This window comes from Antechinus flavipes, chromosome 6, assembly GCF_016432865.1.
Source record: "Antechinus flavipes isolate AdamAnt ecotype Samford, QLD, Australia chromosome 6, AdamAnt_v2, whole genome shotgun sequence".
Taxonomy (NCBI): Eukaryota; Metazoa; Chordata; class Mammalia; order Dasyuromorphia; family Dasyuridae; genus Antechinus; species Antechinus flavipes.
The window spans coordinates 241,574,337-241,592,634 of NC_067403.1; the positions used below are offsets into that span (position 1 = coordinate 241,574,337).

The 18,298-nt window shown below is 43.8% G+C and overlaps 1 protein-coding gene across 8 annotated transcripts in view; it reads right to left on the reverse strand.

Annotated features, from left to right (window-relative positions):
- Window positions 1–18,298, reverse strand: part of AGBL2 (AGBL carboxypeptidase 2) — a 60,101-nt gene that overhangs the window by 23,348 nt on the left and 18,455 nt on the right. For 6 of the 8 annotated variants that reach the window (XM_051963842.1, XM_051963841.1, XM_051963844.1 and 3 more), the window contains 7 exons: window positions 17,620–17,727; window positions 12,775–12,918; window positions 12,572–12,641; window positions 9,941–10,723; window positions 8,541–8,697; window positions 6,119–6,245; window positions 4,445–4,545 (listed from right to left, as the gene is read on the reverse strand). In XM_051963842.1, coding sequence (XP_051819802.1) covers window positions 4,445–4,545; window positions 6,119–6,245; window positions 8,541–8,697; window positions 9,941–10,723; window positions 12,572–12,641; window positions 12,775–12,918; window positions 17,620–17,727 — 1,490 coding nt within the window. Of the gene's footprint in view, window positions 1–4,444; window positions 4,546–6,118; window positions 6,246–8,540; window positions 8,698–9,940; window positions 10,724–12,571; window positions 12,723–12,774; window positions 12,919–17,619; window positions 17,728–18,298 lie in introns of all 8 variants that reach the window. The other 2 variants (XM_051963845.1, XM_051963843.1) reach the window with 1 other exon arrangement.

The window sequence follows — 18,298 nt, forward strand, 5'->3', positions numbered from 1 at the left end:
CTCTTCCTAACCTCCTGCTCGCTTCTGCTTTTTTTTATTTGTATGAGCTCTATAATGGCCCTTTTTTCATTCTGTCTTTTTAAGCATTCCTATTATTAGTCTCTCTCTTTCTCTTTGAATCCCTACTACTTTGCCCCAAATGTGGGAGGGGAAAGTCCTCCATTACAACCAAAAAAGACAATCAAGTAAAACACGTTTACACACTGGCCATATCCAAAATGATCTTCCAGTCAGTCCCTTGAGTCCTCAACCTCGCTGTCAGATGGTGAGAACAGGCTTCATCACTGATTTTCTGGATTAGGGGTTGGTTACCGCATTAGAGTTCCTAATTCTTTAAAAAATTATTTTTCTTTACAGTGTTGCAGATATTGTATACATTTTCCATCCTGATTCAGTTTATATAACCTTCCCAGATTCTCTGAATCTATCTGCAGTAATAGCCCATTGAATTCTCATATTATAAATTGTTCAGCCATTCCCCAATCGATAGGTATACCCCCATCAGTTTCAGACTATCTGCAGTCTGGCTTTTGAGTTGACCATTCTTTCTCCAAAGTCTCTTAGCTTCCACATCCAAAGGCCTTTCTCAGTCCTCATCCTGCTTGTCTCCTCTGTAGACCTCTGCAGCCATGGATGTGACAGATCGTCCTCTTCTCTCTAGCTTTCTGGGACGCTGCTTGATCTTGATTCTCCTGTCTCCTCAGCTGAATTTTAGTCCAGATCATTCTCAGTAATCATCAGTGTCCTGAACCCTCTTCCTCTCTCCCTTTCTTCTTCATTTAGTGAAGTCTCATCAGCTCCCCTGGATTCAGGATGCTAATGAGTCTCAAAATCTATGTAACTAACTCTAACCTCTCTCCTGACCTCTTAAATCCTTGTTAATGGAAAAAAAGCACAATTTAAAAATATATAGGTTGGAGCTGACCCTAGAGGATCTTGAATGGCAAGTTAATTACTGTATTTTAATCAGCAGGCATGGAAACCACTTTGAGCAATAAAGTGATTTGGTCCCACATCGGCATGGGACAATTATTTTGGGAATGATGCAACAAATTGGAAAAGAGAGAAACTAGAGTCCAGCTGAGGGTGAGCATGGCCAGGGGGTCCTAGGTTTTACAGCTGCAAGGGACCTCTGAGGTCATGTGATCCAACTCCTTCACTTTAGGAAATTCCCCAGAAGTGAAGGGGTTTCCCCAAGGTCATCCAGGCAGTGAAAAGCAGAAATAGGATTCGAATGAGGATGAGGGTATTAGGGAAAGAAAGGAGAGGGACAGATAGGGAATCTAGGATGGGAGCAGAACTTGGGGACTGGATGGCAGGGGCGACCCGAGGAGGGATGGGTCCGAACTTTCTCAGTGATGGGAAGAGGTCATCATCACCAAAAGTAGGGGAAGAAGGAGGGGCAGGTTTGGGTGCAGATGGTGAGCGTCAGATGCCAGGGAGCATTCCCAATGCACTTGGACATGGTCTGCAGGTAAGGTTCAGGAGAAGGGTCAACCTCATAGCCATGACAAGGAAGCATTGGGAAGGTCAGGTAGAGAATGCAGGGCCACCGACAGCCACCGACAGCCACCGACACTCCACCTACCCATGAGGCAGAAGAACAACTAGGGAAGGAGCTCTAGACAGGGCAGCCCAATGCAGTCTGGGAAGTACAGTGCAAAAATGCAATTTCCTGATAACATGTAATTCATAAAGTAGAGTGAGTATTACCTAAATTGTTTGAATTATGCAATTTTCAGATATTGCTCTCCTGATCTGACTGAAAAACTGCAAGAGTGCTGGGTGGGACCCCATCATGGCAGGAAGGGGACGCACAGCCCAGGCAATTTTTCAAGAAACGGCTTAGCCATAGGCAACAGGGAGCCTAACATCTTGTACCCAGATGCAGATGGAAGAGGAAAAAAATATCCTGGAATAGCAGAAAAAATATCTCCTTGGGGTTGCTTTCTGTTCATGTTCATAGGGAAATGATCTCAGAGTGGGAGAAGGGGTTCCTGAGATACCTCATCTTTGACTTACTCAGACTGATGATTATTAAAATTTACATAGAATTGTGACTTTAATTGCAATTTCATGAGTTTCCTATTTTCCCTATTTGCAACAACTCAGTAAGATAGGCAATGTGACCTTAGAGATCACTGGCCTTGGAGTAAGAGGCCCTGAGACAGATCCCTGCCTCGACTAACTGCTGCCACTATGAGGGGTCCTTTTCCTGTCTGAGCTCCAATTTTCTCATCTATAAAATAAGAATGTTGGATTAAAAAACTTGGATTCCAGATTTTGTTCATTTCCACCTCTATACTTTCTCTCATCAAGATCTTCTTGATTGTAGGGCCCTTCCCTTCTCAATTGACTCAACCCCATTTGCCCTTTGAACTCCAGATCATTCTCCTTCCGTTTAAAATGAGATAACGCGACAAAGACAGATACTGGGTGAGAGGGAGGAGAGCGATTTACTGATTTTTTCTATCACTGCCACTTCCCAAAACTTTCCTTAGAATCTCCAGGATCCTCCTCTTCGACACAGAAATAGAGTGAAGTGAATCAACCAGGATGGGGGAAGAATGGCCTCTTTTTACATGTATGGCCCACCTAACACTTGTTTGTGGAAAGGCAGGAGAAAGACACCACTGTCAGTCCTTTGGAAAGCAGACTAGTCACAGCACCGAGTAGAGTTCTGACGTCCTTCAATGCTGTCTCCACTGTATGATTGCAATCACTGTGTAAATTGTTCTCTTGGTTCTGAGTCTCCCCAAGCCTCTGCTTTCCTCCTTATTGTCTTTTTACAGTGCAATAATATTGCAGCACAGCCATATGCTACAATTTCTTTAGCCATTCCCCAAGTGATGGGCAGCTGTTTTGTTTCAAGTTTTTGCATCTAAAATTGCTGCCAATTAAGATAACTCTGAGATACCATTACACCCCTGTCAGGTTGGCCAAGATGACAGGAAAAGATAATGCGGAATATTGAAGGAGATGTGGGAAAATTAGGACACTGATGTATTGTTAGTGGAATTGTGAATGTATCCAACAATTCTGGAGAGCAGTTTGGAACTATACTCAAAAAGTTGTCTAACTGTGCATCCCCTTTGATCCAGCAGTGTTACTACTGGGCTTATATCCCAAAGAAACCTTAAAAGGAGAGAAATGGACCCACATGTGCAGAAATATTTGTGGCAGCCCTTTTTGTAGTGGCCAGAAACTGGAAATTGAGTGGATGCCCATCAGTTGGAGAATGGCTAAATAAATTGTAGTGTATGAATGCTATGGAATATTATTGTTCTATAAGAAACGACTGGCAGGATGATTTCAGAAAGGCCTGGAGAGACTTACAGGAACTGATGCTGAGTGAAGTGAGCAGAACAAGGAGATCATAGTACACAATGGCAACAAGACTATATGATGATCAAGTCCGATGGACGTGGCTCTCTTCAACAATGAGGTGATTCAAGGCAATTCCAACAGACTTGTGATGAAAAGCCAATCACATCCAGAGAGAAAACTATGGAGAATGAATGTGGATTGAAGCATAGTATTTTCACCTTTTTGTTTGTGTTCTGTCTCATGGTTTTTTTCCCCCCTTTGGTCTGATTTTTCTTGCACAATGTGATAAATATGGAAATATGTTTAAAAGGATTTCACATATTTAACCTATATCAGATTACTTGCTGTCTCATGGAAGAGAGAAGGAAGGGGGGTGAGAAAAACTTTCAGTACAAAGTTTTACAAAAATGAATGTTGAAAATTATCTTAACATTATTTGGAAAAATAAAATACTATAAAAAATAAAATAGTGCTGCTAAGAATATTTCTAAGAGTTTTTATTTTGCTTTCAAGCAATGTGGGAGATATATGCGCACACATATGTATCTATATGTGTGTGCATACCCAATACATATATATGTATATTGTATATAATGTATGTCTATGAACACATTCTTATTACTCCACAGTTCTATATTTGGTAAGTTAATTAAAATGTACTCATAAGAGAGGTGAAATAATATATATTATCCCAAACATTATTAAATGCCTAATGTATGCACGGCACTGTGCTCGGTGCTGGAGGAGGTACAAAGTGGAAACACAATGTGGCTCCTGCCCTCAATGACATTAAAGTAACAAGTAATTGGGGATACAAAAACAACATGGAAATTCTCCCCATTTTAATCTCATGGGGTTTGAACCTTCTGTTTCACTTTGAGCATATATATTTAGCATCATTTAATGATTTCACAATGGGGGTAAATTTGCTTCCAAGTCTGTATTGAATGGCCTGGTTTTGGCTACCTCCAAAATGGGTCAGTGAAGAAGAAGGAGATCTTTGAGTTGTAGGGACAGAAAGCAGCTTTTCCACACATTCTGAATACTCATCAAGGTTTTTACATTTACAACTAGAATCTTCTTTTTGACTCTATACTGACTAAAAAGAGCTTTTTACCTTAGTGCGATCAGGATCACAGAAATCAAGAAGAGTATCACAGACATGATAACCAAGGGATTTCAGGTCCTCAGTGTTAAAATGAGTATCCCTTTTCTTGCCTGGAGAAAAATATGGACATCAGTGATTGAAAGTCTTTTGCTGAATTAGGGTAATATAGAAGAATCCAATAATTCTTCTTTGAAAACACCTTTCTCTCTAATTCCCCTGCCACCTGTCTAAACCACTTTTTGGCTAACTCATCATGCAGACCAGTGGTGGTAAAAATCAAATAGAAACAGGGGCCACGAATCCATACATAAAGATACCTGTGAGCTACATATTGACTTAGTTTTAAAATGTAACATTAGCTATGTTTTGTTGTGGATTTATTTATTTTGTTAATCATTTCCTGCAAATTAAAATAACTCTGAGCTGCTATTTCACAACTCACAGATTAGCTAAAGATAATGAGGAATGTTGGAGGGGCTATGGGAAAACTGGGACACTGATGCATTGTTGGTAGGACTGTGAATACATCTAGCCATTCTGGAGAGTAATTTGGAACTAGGCTCAAAGGGCTATCAAACTGTGCATACCCTTTGATCCAATAGTGTTTCTAGTAGATCTTTGTAGCAGCCCTTTTTGTAGTGACAAGGAACTGGAAACTGAGTTGAAATCTTCAGTTGGGGAATGGCTGAATGAGTTATGGTATATGAATTTAATGAAACATTATTATGCTATAAGAAAGGAGCAGCAGCATGATTTCAGAGAGGCCTGGAGAGCCTTACATGACGTGATGGTAAGTGAAGTGAGTTGAACCAAGAGAACATTGTACACAGCAGCAAGATTATGTGATGATCAACTGTGATAGACTTGGCTCTTTTCAACAATGAGATAATTCAGGCCAATTCCAAAGGACTTATGATGGAGAGAGCCATCTGCATTCAAAGAGAGGACTGTGGGAACTAAGTGTGAATCTCAACACAGTATTTTCACCTTTTTTATGTTGTTATTTGCTTGCTGGCTTTTTTCTTTCTCATTTTTTTCACCTTTTTATCTGCTTTTTCTTGAGCAACATGATAAACGTGGAAATGTGTTTAGAAGACTTGCATATGTTTAACCTGTATTGGATTACCTGCTGTCTAGGGGAGGAGATGGATGGAAGGAAGGAGAAAAATTTGGAACATAGAGTTTGTCCAAGTCATGTCCCCTAAGCCTGGCTATTGTTTCCCTATGTTCTGTGCTCACTCTTCTTTCTCCCTATCAATCTCTCACTGATCTCCTAATGTTCCTATAAGTTTCCTTATCATTTCTATGACAATCAATATCAAATCATTACATCCAAGTGCAGTATCTCATTCTCTTGATTTTTAATCCTACATAACCAATTGTTTAGCAGACATTTCAAAGTGGACTCCGTTGGAACATCTTTGAAAAAAATTGTCAACCATTAAATACAAAATATCATGTTCTCACGAAAATACAGTATTTCTTTCTCTTTGGGGGAGGCCAGTATTTTCTAAGAAGCTTCTGTTTCATTTTTATTATCAGTGTTAGTTCAAATGACAGGTAGATGGCAAAACATTTCCTCAGGTTAAAGTAAATTAACAATAATTAAATTATGCATATCTTTACAAGGACTCTACAAGGATTTGGCTTGTCCTCATACTGTTAGGGGAAAGGACTCCTTACCTAATGTTGACCCTCCAAAGGTAGACTCCATAGTGTAGCTGTTCAGGATTCCCATCCGCCACATCACAACCCGTCCAGTCCCTTCTTTGCACTTGTGCACTTTAAAATTACAACTCCGGAAGGAAAACTGAAGAGAAATCCAGCTACTCAGTTAGTGGACAGCTAAAAGTCAAGAACACTCAACAATAAGTTGTTTTTGTTTTTCCATCGTCAATTCTGACTTCCTTATGGGAATACAGACTCTTTATGATGTTACAAATTTTTTTTTACCTCATCAGAAATTTGTTATTACTTTCTTTTTTATCATGTGACTCCCTTTACCCCAAATCAATCTCTCCACTATCATCTGACATTCTCCTTGGGCTCCAGTGTGTTTTCCAAGACATGTGCCTTACGTGACCTCACTACCCGGCCCTCTGGCCTACTACTCACATCCCTCCCCGAGGGTGTCTTCTGCATGGACGCCTACTTTTGAATGGCATCTGCACTTTCCCCGCTAATTTCTTTCCTCAAAGTCCTGTTCAACTTCAATCCCTAGTGTCAATGTTCCTGACTATAACAGTCTTTGAAAAGACCTCTCACATTTTATATCATGTATCTTATAGCTATGCTATAGAATTTGATGTTCTACATAATTCTCGTATTCCTAGAGTTCTTTAGCACAGCATTTTGAACTGTGCATACAATCACGTAACATTTTATAACATGGAGGGGACCATAGAAATCATAGTTCTATTGTAGATTAGTTTGGATCCCTCACAGAATCTGAAGGATCATAGCAGGCATCCAAAACAATCTACAATTGGAAAGAAATCTCCACTATGAAATATGGCACAAATGGATATTTAGCCTCTCCTTGAAGACTTTGAAAGAGGAGAATTACGTCCCCTATTGGAGCAAGTCATCTTAGGATCATCTGGATCAGCTGAAAGCTTTCCCTGACATTAGGTTTGAATGTGACTTTCTATAATATCTACTCATTGCCTTGGTTCTGCTTTCTAGCTCCTCCCCCAAAAAGAACAAATCTCATCCCTTCTTCACGTGGAGTCCCTGCCAATTTTAGAGATGAAAACAGCAGACACTTCCATGTTTTACAGTGGTATTTGGCCACATTCTACTAGTTCATACAGAGTATGTGAAGAGATAATTTTATATAGGAGGTCTATACCATCCAAAAACATCTTTTATTCTAACCAGTTACTTGTCAAAGATCTATTTTTTTCAGTGATGTAGCTATTCTTTCAACTGATACAGATGACATCCCCTAGAGACTTTAGCTAAGTGGCCTCCATGAGGTCTTAGTCCAAATTATGGCGAGAATAAGCCACGTCAACGTCAGCCAGTCTGGCTTTCGGGTCACAGATAGAGAATCCGCTGCCAGGCCTATTCTCTAGATCTTTATCAGCCTGGTAGGACCTGACCAAACTTGTGGTTCAAATGTGAGACTTTCTAGAGGGTCACCTCACTAGGATCAAACATCAGATTAGATATTTAGGAGAGCTCAACCAACTGCTTCCTTATCCTGCATATTTAGTAAAGATCATCTTATAGTTTTTTTTAAAAATTGGATTTTCACTTTCAAGTTATCACAGATTATTATCATATGCATCTCTCTCAGCTGCAGAATTGTTTCTAAATATGCTTTATTATCTGAAGCCTCTTTTATCAATTCCTGAGTGGCCTTTTTATTATTTGCAAATTTGAGGCAGGTAGGATGGTGTTTCAGATTATATAACCTTAAGAATTTACTGGCTTATCTATTATGTAATTTCTTCTTCTGGTGCCACACAGAGTTAAGAGCTTTTCACTTACTAAAAGCATAAGCATTTGGGTAAAGGGCTGAAACTCTTGAGTCGATGCACTGAGGTCAGTTTGAGCACTCAAGGCTAATTACTGATTGGACAATACTCTATGGGCATATGCTTGGAAAATGGCCCTTCCCACTATCCTGTGCTGGCTCGATAATTGCTGTATACAGAGAATTGTAGGAGGGATTAGCGGGTGGAATAAGGCTTAGCCAGGGTTACTCTGGGCATAAGATGAAGAAGGAAGGTCGCGGAGATTCTGCTTCCATCCAATTCAATCTGACCTCTAAAGATCAAGAATAAAGACTAAGGACTTTTGCTTATCTTGACTCTGGCTGATTCTAAGTATCCAAGGTACTAATGCAGTCATCACACATTTGGCCCAAGAGAAGTGGGTACTGTGATTCTCTGGAACCTCACTTGGAAACATTCTTCTAACCCTAAAGAAGTTTTTGCTGGGACTTACTTCTAACAGAATAGTCCATGAAATATAGGGGCAATCATGAAAATTGCATAGAGAAAACAGAACTTTCTTATCATAAGACTTAAAGCTGGAAGGGGCCTTAAAGATCGTCTCGTTTGCTATGAGTGAGCAGAAAAGCCTCTCCCAGGCTTACCTTATCTGGGGCATTTTTGCTCAGCATTAAAGGGAAGACTCGCTCATGAAGCCATTGTTTGCGGCTGGTGCTGTTACAGCCGTACAGGAAGATGTTGTTCTTGCGACTGTGCCCATGGAAATCACAATACAGCAGGACCTCCCGCTCTTCAAGGACTCTACAGAATCAAGGTCTCATTAGATACAGCCCCTACAGCTCTCACCTTTGTCCCATCATCCCCTTTTATTATTCGATGTCTATTAGAAGCTGCCATCTGTCCATCTCTGTTAGGTTCCTTGAGGTCAGGGTCTGTACTCAGTTCCTGGGAATATCTTGCACACCGGAGCCACGTGATAAATAATTGCTGAGTTAAGTTGGTGTGTGTGGCTCTTCCCTTACCTTCCCAGAGACTGTCAGTGACTCACATGAATGAATCAATGAACTGCTAGATACTATGCTAAGGGCTGGTTAAACACTTTTATAAAGAGAGGCTATTCCTACCTTGAAGGAACTCACATTCTAATATTAAAGAGATCTTGACAAAAGAAGGAAGTCACAGAGACCATGAAAGGATTATATGATAAGCCCTTTTCAGAAGTAATAATGTTAACTTGAAGTCTTTTGCTCTGAGATAGAGGTGGAAAGAAGATGAGAGATGAGATGGAGCTGGGGAAAGAGGCACATTAAGTGCATCAATAACAAAAAATTGAATAAGCATTTAACATGTATGAAGCATGGAGCTAAGTGATGAGTGAAGATAGTGAAAAAAAAAAAAAAAGGAAGCTACAGTTCCTGCTCTCACAGAACTTATAGTCCAGTTAAGGAGATGGCTATCGCAGATGATCGCAGTATAAAAGAATACAGAGTAAGCACATTAGGAAGAGGAAGTGCTCTGGGTAGCCTGGGCCAGTGATGGCAATGACTGGCAAAGCAAACACATCTGCTAAGTATCTCTGGTCCTTAGCTGGCTTATGCCCCCCTCCAGAGACCACATATGTCTGTGCCCTCTGTCTGAAGTGCTTTCCTGCTCTGTGCCAATCTCCCTCCATGCCTCCATGGACCCTGGGCAGGCTAACGAGGCCACCCACCCTGCCTGGGGACCGTTTCCTCCAATCCTTGTCTACAGATAGGTTTAGTGGGCCCTTCAGGAGTCTGCAGAGTGTGTTCACAGGCATTTTCTTTTCATTTGCTCATCTTCACTAGGTCCCGGATGTCTGAAGGGGAGGGCCTCATGGCAAAACCAGAAGCGCCCTGGACTGTGTGATCTGAGCGTGATCACTTTTGGATGACCAATCCATCAGCCCAGCTTGGGGCTATCAGGGTACAAGGCGGGACATGGTCCCAGCCTCTCATTCAAGCCAGCTTTCTTTTATCAACCAATGGGACTGTTTTTACAAATGGGTTCCAAGCGTCTTCCTCACCTCTTGATCATGTTCCTGGTGTGCCAAATGCAGGGGAAGGAGTCTTTCAGGATGGTCTTGTAGTGCCTGTTCAGGTCTCTGCCCGCCAGTGAACAGCGGTAATTCCCCACAATCACCCCATCTGGATTTAGCATGGGGACCACCTTAAAAATGAAGAGGTCCCTGAGGAGGTGAGCATCGGGGGAGTCTCCGAGGATGAAGTCCAGGAATCCTTTCATCATCCAGGAGCCGTTGCTCTCCCCGGGGTGGACTCGGGCACTCAGAATCACTGCTTTCTTTGCTGCGGCCATTTCCAAAGTCTTGGACGGGTTGGTGATGGTGAGCAGATAGACAGTGTTGCCCGCCAGGCTTCTACACAGAGTCCTGAGCTTGCAGAACTGGGACTGGGTGGGATTGTTGGTCACCGTCAGCAAGTAATACTGCAAGTCCGTATATGTGTAGGGGTAGAAGTGAGCAAAGTAGCAGGTGTCCTGGTCGTGCGGGAAGCGGACCGTCCAGGTGAGGCAGTAGAAGGTCGGCTGTCCCTCCTCGGCAGCTTTCCGGTAGTACTTGATCTCGTCCCCCGCTCGCCTCCAGCCCACGTTCTGGGTGCGGGCGTCCACCTCGGAGTACAGGAGCGGTTTCATCCCTGTGGTGTAGAGGCTCTTGGGTTTTAGCAGATTGACGATGGTGAAGCGATAGGTGATCTCCTTCCTGGTGTTCTGGACTCGGAAATAAAACCACTGAGTGTGCTTGTTAGTGTAGAGATCGGTTCGAAGAGTGAGTTCATAATCATAGGTGTCTCTGCAAGGGACAAAACCAGAGAAGGCCTAAGAGGCTTCCCTAAGAGTCTACATCCAGCATGTGGCCGGGTGGGCGCTGAACCCTTCTTCCTGACTCTCAGCCCTATTTCCTACTTACCGGTCCATCAGTTGCCCTCAAGGGCAAAGACCAGCTTTGTTTTGTTTATTTTTGCTCCCTCAGAGCCCCTTCTCAGGGTCTGGCTCTGTCTGTCTGACTGGCAGCTGGCTGTGCCATTCTCCCCTGTTCTTGCTTTGGGTCTCAGGATATTTGCTACCTATCATTTATAGAGGCTTTTATAATCAGTATTTCTTTGGAAACTTTTTTTTAACAGATTTTTTTTCCTTTTTGGCAAAGCAATTGGGGTTAAGGGAGTTGCCCAGGGTCACACAGTTAGTATCAAGTGTAATCAAGACTGGATTTGAACTCAGGTCTTTCCTAAAGCCAGGGCTGGGGCTGTATTTACTGTGCCATCTGGCTACCCCTTCTTTGGAAACTTTTAACAGCCTTTTGAGGTCAATTGTACGGTTATCGCCTTCATTTTACAGATAAACAACTGAAGGATGGAAAGCTTGTGACCTGTCTCCAGAGGGCGGCTTAGCCAAGAATGGGCCTTCTTCTAAGGGAAGGAGGGAGATCGGGGACAGATACAGCTGGCAAGATGATGACCCCCCAGGAAAGCTCCAGGCTCAGTTTACCCTTCTCTGTCCTGATCCTGAATGGCATACATTTGTAAAAGGCTCCAGGCTCCTTTGGCCTGGCTCAGCAGACAGCCCCAAAGATCTGAACCTGCTGGGGCTGTCATTAGTCTAAAGCTCCGGGCAGGGCCAGTTTTCAGTGCCACAGTTAGGTGAAGGCTTCATTCTGCAGACCCAGAACTAAAGGTTAGAACCCACTAGATGGCAGTGAGGCAGAAGCACACAGCTCCTTGTGTCAGAGGAAGTCTGGACCTTTGGATTAATCAATCTATCAAAGCCTTCATACTAAATGTGAGAAGTCCTCGATCCATTGATTGACTGAAGAGACTTGCTTAGGCCTTCAAGCCCTCGACCAGGGCCAGAAGTCCAGGAACTCTGTAATTCCTGAGATAAGGTTATGATAATGTTCCAGCCCCAAACCCAACGCAATATACCCCCCCCCCCCACACACACACACACGTATCCTTTTTTTGGTGTTATTGTTTCAATGGTGGTCTGCAAGCTCTTAGGAAATTTTGTAGCTGCCTTAGAAGTGAGCATCTTCATGTTGTCACTCACTGAGACTTCTGTCTAGAATAATGCACCAAGGTTGCACAGTCCATGGCAGTCAGCATTGAACCCCAGGCCTCCATCCGGAGGCCACATGCAGGCCTCTTTCAACTGCACTTTGGTGTCTCCTTTCAAAACTTATGAACAAAACATGTACTTCAAAAATGTAAAACTGGCGTTATATAATTTTGATTTTTTAAGGATAACTGAAAGACTTTATTCCTTATTTGCTTCTATTTTTGTGAGGACAGATGGGGAAATGACTACAGCATGTGGAAGACTGGAATTAGAACATGAAAAATGGTTGACCTCAAAGGTAGACACTAAAGTGAGAGAAAAGCCACATGTCTGAACGAGGGTTGTATTTGTAGCTTGGCTTGGTAGATGGGTAGCTGGAGTAACTTGCTCTTTTAATTTTTTTTAGAGAATGAAGAAACTCCAATTGCAAGATGCCCTTAGGAAATATGGTAAATTACAGCTTTTCCTTTTATTTGTACCCTTCTTTCAAGAGTTAATCTCAAATTTCATCCCACTCTTGCAGGAAATTCTCAGCTGCCCCTCAAATCACCATCCCCACCAGAAATCCCTTTTCAATATTACTCACACTCTCACAGCTTTCTGCAAATTCCCACTCTCAAATCTCGACTCAAACAGCAGGGTATCATCTTCTGGGCCTTGCAAGTTGATAGAAAGTTGTTTGATCAGTCCTCGTTTGCCTCCCACTCTTGAGCTGGTGAAATAGGAACCCGGGGGGGCTGAGAAAATGGACAGACTTAGAAGTTGGGATAAGCCGTCTTCTCTACTTACAGAAATACTTGTGGGGACCGTTATCCTGGCCATGGCCATGTCCTCTGGCCAAACTCCAAGGAGCTGTGATTTTGTCAGGATGGGTACTTCCTCTGCTGACATAGGCTTCTCTGTGACTTAAACGGTCTTGGCGAGTTCTGACCCCTGAAAAATTCAATGATTTGCACCCAAGCTTGGTGACGAGCTAGTCTGACATTAGCGAGGCAGATCCTCAACAAAGACTGAGGCGGTCAGCCAGCAGATGCCCCATAAATTTCTACTTTGGTTGGATCTGCTCATTTGTGCTCTGTTGGCACAGGCTTCTAGAAGCCAGGCTACCATTGCGCTACTGGAGTAGGTCTTTAGTAAAAGAACACCAAACATATGGCTATCAAGTCCTTTCTTCATATAAAGCTTTGACATAGCAACAACAAGGGATAGAGGATGGAGTTCATGTGGTAGCCCTGAATTCTAAAAAATGAAAAAGTGTGTGTGTGTGTGTGTGTGTGTGTGTGTGTGTGTGTGTGTGTGTGTAGAGGGCACTGGAAAAGTTTTCATGGAGGAGTTACTCTATGAGAACTGGATGGGATGAAAAGCACAAATAGGCTGTATTCTGCCATAATGGAAGGACAATCTTCCCCCAATGAGTACACAACCTAGAGAGTCACCTTTTACTTGGATGCAGGGTTTGTGGCAAGAGAAGAGAAGGGGCGGTATATGAGGAGATCAAAGGAAGAAAGCAAGACTGTCTGAGGAAAGTGCCATTATTGGTCAGAATGGGGATGTAGAAGAGAAGTCCTCCATCACCCTAAAACCAAAAGCCCTAGGAGGAACCCGATAATCACCCCAGAGCCAAGGCAAAAGGCTTCAAGAGCTACTGCTTAAGTCAAGGTGCCAACCTCAAGGCCCTTTCTGCCACACTGAATTTTAAGCTTTAGGCACCTGGCCATGGGTTCTGGAGCTCCTGGGTCCATCTCTTGATCTGCTGAGGATGGATAAGGATGAGGTTAGTGGAGACCGGGAAGGAATTAGATTATAATCTACCTGGAAGCTATAGGTTTACAACTGTGGCCCTTGAGGGGCCATCATCCCCAGCCTGACACTCTTGGATAACCTGGTTCCCTGTGGGATGGCTGCCTCAGTTTCAAGTTTCTGTGAGTCTGTAATTTTGAAATTCGAGCTCACAAGCATTCATCTTTAACAGTCAGCCAGTTGTCACAATTATCTCAAAGCATTTACTAAAACGCTATAGCACAAACTGTAGATCCCACATTCCCCTAAGTCTTGCCCAGGGAGATGCAACATCGGTGTGAAAGATGGGCACATACACAGAATATTCTAGCAGAGGGTGAGGGCACCAAGTGCAATCAAGCACCTCATGCTTAGCACTGCAGAGTCTCATCCTTTCTCTGTCTGGGGTAACTTCTGCTGGGCACCAGGCCTGCTGGGCACTTGCCCTCAGGCCTCCTCTGCCTTCTAGGCTCTCAGCTGGACCTGTGAGCCTGCTTTGTGCTGGCTATGGCGTCTCCTCCTGGATGAGCTGATTGGGGGGAGAGTGGAGAGAGAGTCCCTTCCTCTCTGTGGCCACCAGCTTCTCTGCTTCCTTGGAGCTTCACCGCCATCATCATGGCCCACCCTCATCCCCAGGAAAAGCTCTTGGCCCTTACACTCATCAGAGCTTCCCCTTTGACAGGAGAGCTGGAAGATGGAACAACAAGCTCCCCATAACCTGTTTATGGAGGGCTCAAAATCCAAACCATCTCTTCATTTACTACCATCTTCCCCTTGTCTCTGCTGTGGCCTTCCCTTCACCCCACCCCTTTTCAGCGCCTTTTTCTACTTTGTCTTCCCTTGCTAGATCATGAGCTCCTTGAGGGCAGATTTGGCTTTTTCTTATTCGTCTCCCCAGCTCTTAGCCCTCTGCCTGGCACATGCTTGGCAGCTGCCCTTTGTTATCAAGGAGAAGCAGAATGACACCCCCACGTTAACGTCGAGCCACCCTGTGTCCGACCGTAGCCGGTCAGACCAATACGAGCTTGGAATGTTCAGCCACGGTCGGACATAAATAGCCCAGGTGAATATTTGGGAGCTTCTCTGAGCATCTCGTGTTTCTTTGGGCTAATGCAGTTCTGCTTTGCTCATAGAGCCCCTTCTCTGGTGAGGGCACGCCATGCTGGGAGGTCCTGTGCCAGTGTCTTCCATGGGATACACTTGATTCCAAAGTTCTTCAGGGGCTCCTTGAGAGTGTCCTTGTATGACTTCTTCTGACCACCCTGTGACCTGGCCCTGTGTGAATTCTCCCTGAATTTTTCAGGGTTAGGAACTCTCCAAGATCACCTAAGTCACAGGGTGGTCATGAACTACCTTTTAGATTATATGATTAGCATGTGAACCACATGGCCAGCCCACTGGACCTGCACTTTCTGCAGCTTGAATGCTTGACCACTTACTTCGAGAAGGGACCCCAGTGTCCAGAACCTTATCCTGCCATATGCTCTTCAGAATCTTCTGAAAACACTTCAAATGGAAGTAATTCCGTTTCCTGGCACGGCTTAGTTGGTGTTTAATAAATGTTCATTTATCACCTCTCTCTGTAGAAGGAATCATTCCTCCTCAGGAACTGAATTCTTCAATCATAGCTGGTTCTATTCTCCAAAGCCAGACAAGACTCCCTGTAGACTAACAAAGCTTCTCTTTACTGACTCCTCAGGTAAGTGTAGACAGAGCTTTCTGAAGGCTCCTCGGCTGTGACTAGCCTTTAACTGGACAACAGCTGGCTGCCACCGCTATGACTCCATCAAAGTGATGGAGGAACCTCCTTCTTCATGCCTCCTAAAGGGAGACTCAAGTTCTCTACATGTCCTTTTCATGCGACAAGTGGGCTACTCCAAGTTTTGTAGCATTTTGTGACGTTTTACTTACAAAGTCCTAGAGAATCAGCAAAGAAAATGATTGAGACCATAGCAGCCAAGTTGCAGATTCTACAGAGTAGTAACAAAACACAGGAGACAATCAAGAAGAGAGTCTCATTTAAAGTAACTAGGATAAGAGGGACAGATGGCCACAGAGTAAGGGCATCAGTATGCTTGTCTGATGCACATCTCCCAAGTGAAAAAGACTGGAGACTCTGTTTCCTGGAAAGTGCTAAGAGTGTCAAGAAATGGGTATGATTAGACTTGGGCGTGTGTAGACATTCTGTAACTTTGGTGACTAAGCGGAGGCTGAATGGGGAGAGAGTTGGACAGGCGGACACCCCAGTCCTGCAGCTGTTGTACTGATCAAGGGGCCAGGTGATGGGGGGCAGTGTCAGAGGTGAAGAAGGGGCATTTTCAAGAGCTGTCTGTAGTATTATCATTGTTGTTTTTTTTTTTGCCATGGCCCAGACAGGAGCCCTGAGGATATTCCTTCTGTGATGAGGTGATTCTATTTCTTTAAGGAACACTTTGTAACTCTACAAGTGTCGAGTGTGCTTTGGCAGGTGGACTCTGAGACATTTTATGTACTTTGCAGTGAGGCAGCATGGTGGCTTTCCTCTTAACCTAAGTGAGGCTTTTTGGGGAGGCTATTCTTACTGCAATGCTGTGAGCTTTCAAGTCACAGAGAACCAGAACTACAGATGAGCCAGAAAAGAGAAAGACAGGCTGACGTGGCAGGGGCGGGCTGCAGCATGCTACCAACAATGACACAACGTGGGACACAGTGAAAGACATCCTCATGGTCAACTGGCAACAACGAGAACAGGGAATACCGGGCAGACAGGCCAAGCTCAGCCCTGACGGGCACAACATGTTCTACAACCCACAGGGAGTGTGGAGGAGATTCTCCACGAAGGCTTTATACAAAAACACGGACAGAAAGCATGAGGACGCAGAGATGGGCCGCCAGCTGCAAAGCAAACACGGATTCACTGAAATCTGGCCGTGTCCTTCAGGCGCTGGATAGGGCTCAGACTCAAGGGATCTTCCTGATCCCTTCCTGATCTTCCAAGCAGCTAAAGTGCAGCTTCTGAAAAGATCCATGGTGATTCACATTAAGTGCCCGAGCTAATTGTAAACATCGTCATGGATAGAGCAGGGACATAGCTGGCCCATCAATTCTTCATGTTCTCGGGGCTGCTACTAGCCATGCAAGGTGTAGCAACACCAGCAAATGTATCATCCAGGACAAGATGACTGAAAAAGGAGGCAAGCCAGTCACGTCACAAGAGCATCAGACAAGGAAGGGGCAGATCCAGAGCTGGCCTGAAACCACCAGCACGCTAAGTGGCAAGGCTCTGGGATGCTGGGTCCGTCCTCTACGGATTCCTTGGAAGGCACGAAGTGGAAAAGTGGGAAAATGAGTTGGAATCTACAATTCACTGTGAAATCACAGCTCCACTGAAACACTCATGGATTCTATTTTTTTTTAATGCAGATTTTATACACATTCTCTTAATATAATAATCACGTACAAATCATCCCCACAACTATCTTTCCTTTAAAAATCAGTCAAACCCAGAATGATGTGTCTTATAAAAAATCATAGAACACTGGGAAGTGAACCATCAAGAAATGGGGGAAGGAGGAAGGATGAAAGATGGTGTCAGTGACTTAGCTGAGAGGTGGAAAGCAGGTTCCCTGGAAGGCAGTTCTAGTGAGATTTGCTTCAGAGAGAAGGAAGTCACAATACAAGCTTACAACCAAAATAATAATAATAATAATAATGATACTTCTGCAGAACCGTGAAAGTATTGAGGTTGACCGTCTACAAATATCAACATTTTTGATCAATCTAGTCATCAAAAGATACTTCATTTGCTTTTCATTTATGTGATTACAGATTTTTCCAGCTGTCACAATGAAGCCCTTTTGAGGAAAATGAGGATACCTGATTCAATGTGATAGACCACTGTGCCTTTTCCCTCTCCAACAATTTCCGGTACCTTCTCATTTCCTGTAGGATGATAGAAATACTCAGGCTTGGGTGGGACCCATTCTGAAAGGAGACATCCAACAGGAACAGGCAGTCAATAACCACCTAATGAGGAGCAAAACTACCAAAATTACTCTGTTCATTTCTACGAGGAACACAACAAAGACTTCTTCTCCCTTCTAAAGCATTCCCCTTGGCAGCTCCCACATGTGGGGTTATTTGGATGCTAGGACAATAAGGCTATGAAAACTTCCCTGGGGTAACTGAGGACAAGAATGTAAATCAGCCTGGTCACTGCAACTGACTTTTAGAATGGAGGCTCAAAGTGCATTTCCCAGAAGTAGTTTAGGGTTCCACAGGGATTTCTAAAAGGAATAGAGATAACAAGAGGCAGCCAGGACTGAGAGTGCCTGGACGGTGTTTGAAGGTCTGGAATGGTGCAGGATATGAGGACGGCCTTAACCCCAGTGGGGAAGTTCTGAGAAGTGCCCAGGTGCAGGGCACACCACTGGGCCATCCAACTTTCCTCGCTTTGCCTTTTCAGTTGACAAAGCAACTATCTGATCACCAGGACAATTCTCAGTGACCTTGATGCTGGGTGCGGCAAACATTGCATGGCAAACACTAACATGAG